The sequence below is a fragment of the Penaeus vannamei genome, chromosome 6 (assembly GCF_042767895.1).
Source record: "Penaeus vannamei isolate JL-2024 chromosome 6, ASM4276789v1, whole genome shotgun sequence".
Classification (NCBI taxonomy): domain Eukaryota; kingdom Metazoa; phylum Arthropoda; class Malacostraca; order Decapoda; family Penaeidae; genus Penaeus; species Penaeus vannamei.
This window is the reverse complement of record NC_091554.1, coordinates 8,880,697-8,888,196: the sequence shown is the minus strand read 5'-3', so window position 1 is coordinate 8,888,196 and position 7,500 is coordinate 8,880,697. Positions and strand designations below refer to the sequence as shown.

General features: G+C 52.2%; 1 protein-coding gene across 3 annotated transcripts in view; it reads right to left on the bottom strand.

Moving 5' to 3' along the window:
• LOC113800181 (myosin-2 heavy chain) overlaps nucleotides 1-7,500 on the bottom strand; it is a 97,170-nt gene that overhangs the window by 74,247 nt on the left and 15,423 nt on the right. For all 3 annotated transcript variants that reach the window (XM_070122601.1, XM_070122603.1, XM_070122602.1), the window contains exon 2: nucleotides 4,997-7,333. In XM_070122601.1, coding sequence (XP_069978702.1) covers nucleotides 4,997-7,320 — 2,324 coding nt within the window. In that variant the 5' untranslated portion in view covers nucleotides 7,321-7,333. The remainder of the gene's footprint in view (nucleotides 1-4,996; nucleotides 7,334-7,500) is intronic.

Genomic DNA, 7,500 nt, shown 5'->3' with positions numbered 1-7,500 from the left:
TCCAACGAAGCGAGAACACAGGTCAAAATTCCTTTCATTTTTGCCGAGCTTCCGTGGACAACCTCCCCCGCCCTAGGCAAGGATGCTTTACGATAAATCTGGATCAGCGATTTTCGACTTCCCTGAATGTCATTTGCATATATATACGTTTGACGTGACCATAGTGAGGTGTTGCGCAACGCTAGGGACATGCGTAAAATCAATCTCTCTCTCTCTCTCTCTCTCTCTCTCTCTCTCTCTCTCTCTCTCTCTCTCTCTCTCTCTCTCTCTCTCTCTCTCTCTCTCTCTCTCTCTCTCTCTTTCTTACTCTTACTCTTTAACGGTGGTCTAGTATTTAATCCTTCCATACAACGTACTCTCTCCTTCTCCCTCTCCCTCTCCCTCTCCATCTCCCTCTCTCTCTCCATCTTCCCTTCTTTTCCCTCTTTCACCTCACCTCACTTTCTCCCCCCCCCTCTCTCTCTCTCTCTCTCTCTCTCTCTCTCTCTCTCTCTCTCTCTCTCTCTCTCTCTCTCTCTCTCTCTCTCTCTCTCTCTCTCTCTCTCTCTCTCTCTCTTGTTCCTTCTCTTCATCACCCAATCTCTTGTTCACTGTCTAGCTCCTCGAATTTACTCTCTCTCTCTCTCTCTCTCTCTCTCTCTCTCTCTCTCTCTCTCTCTCTCTCTCTCTCTCTCTCTCTCTCTCTCTCTCTCTCTCTCTCGTTCCTTCTCTTCATCACCCAATCTCTTGTTCACTGTCTAGCTCCCTCTAATTTACTCTCTCTCTCTCTCTCTCTCTCTCTCTCTCTCTCTCTCTCTCTCTCTCTCTCTCTCTCTCTCTCTCTCTCTCTCTCTCTCGTTCCTTCTCTTCATCACCCAATCTCTTGTTCACTGTCTAGCTCCCTCTAATTTACTCTCTCTCTTTCTCTCTCTCTCTCTCTCTCTCTCTCTCTCTCTCTCTCTCTCTCTCTCTCTCTCTCTCTCTCTCTCTCTCTCTCTCTCTCTCTCTCTCTTACCCTCCCATCTCTCATATGATCTCTCTCCTTCCTCATACCTCCACATCCCTCATCAACCCCCCTCCCTCTCGCCCCCTCCCCCTCCCCTGCCGCCGCCCGACTCCCGACTCATACTTAAAGAGGGTGGAGCGACCCCGACCAGCGATGGCCCGATGGAATCTATTCTTCACCCGACATTGTTTACATATAAGGCAAGATTCCCCGCACGTAAAAAGGGGCATCACGGCGCTCTTACAACTCATTGAATGTAAATATTCTCCCTCGGCGTGTAATGAGCTTTGTTTACTCCCGCCGATAACCCTTTGGCCCGCTGCCCTCCCACCGTGGTTGGTTCTCCGTCGCTGTTTTGTTTTCTTGCTTTTGCACACATGCACGCACACACACACGCACACACACACATACAAACACACACACACACACACACACACACACACACACACACACACACACACACACACACACACACACACACACACACACACACACACACACACACACACACACACAGAGATAGAGAGACACAGACAGACAGAGATAGAGAGACAGTAACAAACAGACTTTTACTTCACAGACAGACAGACAGACAACCAAACAGACATGCATACAGACAGTTAGCCAGAGCAACAGAGACCTACCAAAGCCGTGTGAACCCCCCCCACCACCTCCTACCCCCGCTCCCACCCCCTTCACCCTCCGACAGACCCCGTCCCTCATCGCAAAGAACCCGGTGCAGGTGGGCCTTCCTCGGCGACGCTGGCAGACGGAGACGACCTGTCTTTCCCCTCGCAAGGCTTATCGCGATGACCTTGCCGCACAAACTCGGGAGGTCAAGAGCACAGCATCCTTTTTTTTTCATCCTTCGATAACATTATATGACGAATAGGAGACACAAAGTCCCCGAGACACAAGTGGGAGATTTATGTGGATTTCCTTGCACGATAACATTCTGTTTCTTCTTTTTCTTATTTTTTTCTTTAGTCTCCCTTTCTTTTTCTCTTTTTCCTTTTTGTTTATAGCCAACGATCCATATCTCGGGGGAAACAATACAATGAGGAAAAGGGAAGCGCGAGATAAAGGAAGGAGATAGGAGAAAACAATGGAAAAGTTCCTATTAATCGTAAACTACCCTTGGCTTCCCTTAGTCCACCCTAAAACCCCCTTGGAATACCTTTAGTCCTTCTGAGATCACTCTTAATTTCCCGTAGACAAATCTGAGTTCTGCTTCCTTATATCCCTTATCCCCCCTTAGCTTCCTTAAAACCCCCCAAAACTGCCCTTAGAATAGCCCTAGTTCTCCACAGTACTTTAAAAATCCCTTAAACTACCCTTAGCTGCCCTTAGATTAATATCTCCCTCACTCCTTTTAGTTAATGTAAGACCACCCTTGGCTTCAGTTAAACCGACTCCCTTTAGAATACCCTTAACCCCTTAGCTCCGCATTAACCACCCTTACCTACCCTTAGACTACCCATACCTGCCTTTAGGCCTTCCTTACCTTCCCTTGGACCAGCCTAAGTTTACCCTACCGCACCATCCATACATACCCCTTAAGAACATCCTTTCTTCCCCTTACACCATCCTTACCTCCCCTTAGATCATCCTTACCTGCCCTTAGCCCACTTATAGCTCCCCTTAGATCATCCTTACCTCCCTTAGCCCACCCACACCTCCCCTTGGATCATTCTTACCTCCCCTTAGCCCACCCACACCTCCCCTTGGATCATCCTTACCTCCCCTTAGCCCACCCACACCTCCCCTTGGATCATCCTTACCTCCCCTTAGCCCACCCACAGCTCCCCTTAGACCATCCTTACCTCCCTTAGCCCACCCACAGCTCCCCTTAGACCACCCTCTGGTTCTCACGAGGGGGGGGGGGTTGCTCGGTCTCGTACCAAGCACTGTTACCAGATTCCCTCGCCGTCGGCCGCTAACTGTTACCATACACCTGCGTCTGGTATCCCGCCCGCGTTGTTACCAGATGCCAATGTTTGTTACGCGAATACAGACTGACCTTCGTGTAAGGAGAGACCGGAAGTAAAAAGAGGAAGTTGGGAATTATTCAAAATGTCGGTATTTGTTCGAGAATCAATGTAAAAAGAAAGAAAAAAAATCTGCAGGGGTTTCTGGGAGAAGAAAAAAATCGCAGGTTGTTGTGAAGTGATCGGAATGTATATCCTGGTCTCTGGATATGTCGTAATCCGTTATTTGTTGTGTCTAAGGTCCGTAATCCCTTCTCTGGATATTCGTCCAAGTTCGTAATTCTTAATCTGGAGATTCGTCAAAATTTGTTGATATTCGTCTAACCTCGTAATGCGTTTTCAAAATATTCAACTGAGTTCGTAATGTTTTCTGAATAAAGATCTAATTTTTTAAAGCGTTTTCTGGATATTCGTCTGAGTTCGTATCTCGTTTTCTAGAGATGCGTCAAAGTTCGTAATCCGTTTTCTGAATATTCCTTTAAGTTCATAATCCGTTTTCTGAATATTCCTTTAAGTTCGTAATCCGTTTGTCCCGCACACAAGACTTCATCTGAACCGCTTTTCCGGATAATTGCTCGATTTCCTTAATGTTCCCTACTTCCTAAACCTTCGAGTTATAACTGTAACAATCATATGGGTATTTTTTCCCTTAAGAATATACATTCACTTATCATGAATAAAGAGTGGGGTATTTAATCTTATCTTCCCTTTCCTTATTAAGGGCAATTTCAGGTAGAAAGCCCCATTTAACGTGGGAAAGTCCTGTCACAACCGTCAAAGAGGCTTCACTGTTACCTCACTATCGCGTCACAATCTCTCCCTGACGCCATGTTTGTTGTTCCTCTTTCCCTGACAGCCCTCGCGCTCCTCCCTCCCTTTGTCTGCTCGCTGTCTTGTGCTTTCGACCCCCGCCGGGAACAACAGCTATGCGGAAGTGTAGGGTTGGGTAGGCTGTGTGTGTGGGGTGGGGTAGCGTAAGTGTGGGTGCGTGTGTGTGTGTAGCGGGTGGGGGTAAGTGTGGGTGAGGGTGTAGGCGTGTGAGTGGGTGAGAGAGAGAGAGAGAGAGAGAGAGAGAGAGAGAGAGAGAGAGAGAGAGAGAGAGAGAGAGAGAGAGAGAGAGAGAGAGAGAGAGAGAGTGTGTGTGTGTGTGTGTGTGTGTGTGTGTGTGTGTGTGTGTGTGTGTGTGTGTGCGCGTGCGTGCGCGCGCGCGTATGCGTGTGTGTGTGTGCATGCTTGTCTTTGTATTCTCATTTCTACGTGTTCCCATGCGTGTATGCACCCATACCCTATAGCTATCCGAACAAAGGCAACGCTTCATACCAGCACCACTCCTTGACATGAGAAATGCCCACGTCAATAACGGACGACCCAATCATATCATTCCCCGGTCAGCGCCTCGACAACCATCCCCGCTATCCATGCTGTGAAAGACCATCAGATGCCCTTGGTTCAATTACAGGTTCTCTCGAGGGACTCATAGCGCACCCCGAGGAGGAGGAGGCCCAGGCGCACCTAATGACACACTCTCCTATCATGCTCAAGGTGAAAATCGTAAATCATACACTGCCGGCCAGTTTATATAAAAAAGGGGTGTAATTTCAGTTTGTAAGTCTCGCGCACATAGCCTTACTATCGGCGAATGGAGCGCCTTCGTGTGACGGCGTACGAGTTAGCATCGTTCCTGGAAGATTAAAGATATGATAGGTTTTTGGCCTTTGATATAAGAAGTAATAACCATCTTCAGGTGCTAGAGAGAGATGCCAAGAGCCAGGGTGAGCGCTTTGGCCCGCGGCGCGACGGCCCACCGCGATACTCCTCGTGTGCGATGTCAGTCAAGATTCTCCACGCTTCGGCTGTTGTCAATTTCACAATTCTAAATTCCAGGCGCTGACTGGCCTGGTCTGTCTCTCTCTTTGTCCTCCGCCCCTTTCTTTATTTCTTCTCCCTCTCCACTTCCCTTCTCTTTCTTCCTCCACTCCCCCTCCCTCACACACACAAAGATACAGAGACATAAATGACTTACCTTGAGTTCTGAAGGACCTCCAGGCTCTCCTTGGCACACGTCAGCTGCGCCTCTTGCTCCTGCATGGTGCTCCTCGCCTGCGCCAGCTCCTCCAGCGCCCCGTCGAGCCTCTCCTTGGTGTCCTCCAGTAGACTCCTGGTTTCCGCGACCTCCATCACGAGGGCGTGGCTGTCGTACTGCACCTTTTCGAGGGCGGTGTACGAGGCCTGCAGACTGAGCTCGGCCCCCTTCAGGTCCGCCTCCCGTTGCTGCAGCTCGCTGACCGTCCGCTGGAGGTCGGCCTGCGTCGCCTCCTGCTCCTCCCGCGCCGCCTGCAAGGCTTCATACGTGGCCTGAAGCTCAGCCTCCAAAGACAGGTCACCGGACACGAAGGCAGTGTTGTGGGCGTCCTTTGGAGAACCGGGAGGCTCCGGAAGGCGCGAAGCAGTCTCCTGCGCTTCCATGTTGCACTTGGGATCATCGGCCTGCAGCGCCTCCTGTGGCGCCTCCTTCGGTGCTTCCTGTGGCTGAGGAGCGACCTCTGCGACGGGAATCGAAGAGAGGTCGTTCCTTGGGCGACTCAGCTCCGTCAGTTGCCTCACCAAGTCGTCGATCGTGTCCTCCTCGTCGGTGAGGCACAAGTCGTGCTCCGACCCGCGGCGGGAGGGGGCGGAACTTCTCGCCATCTGCACTTGGAGCGACAAGTTTTCGGCGTCGGAATTCTGGAGAGCGACACGCATGTCCTCAATGACCTCACGAAGGCACTGAAGTTCCTGTTGTTGCAAAAGCACCTGTCGCTTCAGGAGACAAGTCTCAGAATACGACGGCTGAGGAGAGATGTTGGAGTTCCGATCGACGTGGGCGGGCTGCCGCGAGGTGCAGCAGGCGGACGCCGCCGTCGGACACTCTGCCGGCGGCCTCTTGGCGTCGCCTTCCAACTCCGAGTTTATTTCAGCGATGGACTTGGAGATCTTCTCGAGGACGTCATACCGCCGTTGAATGTGCACCACCGACGTCACGAGGCGCGGATTGCAAGGGCGCCGAGACGCGAGCGGAGAGAGGGTCTCCGTCTGTGCCCCCTTCACGAAACACTCGCACAGCCGGTCGTGGAATTCGCTGAAGTTGAGATGGATGGGACACACTTTATCGCCCGGCACTTCGTTGTTTAGTAAGGAATTATCGAGGCTGCCATTAAGTGTCAGCTTCGACCCGAGACACTGACACCTTTGCTGACCTTTCCTCGGCAACCCTTCGCTCTCAGCTAGTCCGAGGACCTGGCACAGGGCATGGAAGTCCTCGATACCCACCCTGCCTGACCCCGAGCGATCCAAGAACCTGAACACTTCTTCTATGTACTGGTCGATACCTAGAGCTAACACGATCACTTCGTTCCTGGGAGATTCTGGCACTTCCAAGTTATAACTTAAGGCTGACTTTAACCACGAACCTCTCACAGCTTCAGGGGTCTTCTCTTTGTCATAGTATCTCTTAATGGTCGAAGTGTCGAACCTCAACTGTTTCTCACTTTTCACTTCAACGTGTTCGTCCTCACGCATGTCACTGCCATCTCCCTGCACCCTCACTTCCCCCTCCAGTTCCGTCTCCCCCTCCACGCCCCCCCTCTCGCCCGCGTCACTCGCACACCCAGGGCCCTGAGACTCGAGGGCCGCCGCCACCCCGCACGAGGCCACCCGGTGATTGCTCGCATTCACGCCGAGGGCCAACCCGCCAGCGCCCGCCCTGGCACTGCTCTCGCCCGGCACTTGGCCAGCGACACCGGCGCAGTGGACGGGGAGGTTGACGTACCTGCCCAGGCGACCAGTCCTTTCCCTCGAGTCCTGCAGCCGAGTGGCAGCGCCGTCGTCGACCAGCAACCTCAGTCGGTCCAGGGTTTTTTCGTTTTCTTTTTCACCCGCGTACTTACTGTCGTAAAAGTCACTCCTGAAACTCGTGTACGTCCCGCGCCGGATGTCGCGCAAGTCCTCGGAGGTGTGCCAGTAATCCTCCGACGAATGGAGGCTCAGTCGCTCTGCCTGGAGGAGGGAGCAAGGGCCGCTGGCTTCCGTGGCGCCGCCTGCGACCTCCTTGGCCTTCGCCGCCTCTTTCGCCTTGGGCTGCTCCTTGTGGCGTGACCGCGCCCACCCCAGGAAGGGCGACCGCGGGGCACGCTCGCCCTTGCCGGGGCGAACCTCATCGTGGTCATCTGTTTTACTGTTCTCACATCTGGAGCGCGAACGAGATCTGGATTTCTCGGAGCGAGAGCGTGACCGGAAGGCCGCCTTCACGCCCGCGACCAGCCCGCGAGGACCACCCATGCCCGCGCCTGCCGACCGCCCGCTATCCATAACTGCGCGATCCCTGCGAAAGAAAACAAAACAATGACAGTCAAAGAATATCACACAGTATATAAATGCACACAGCATCCCTCGCAACACACGAAACCAAACCGCTCACACAATTCCTTCATAAAAACCTACCTGAAACCTACAAATGAAACACATCTTAATTTTAGCGAAATTTCCGGT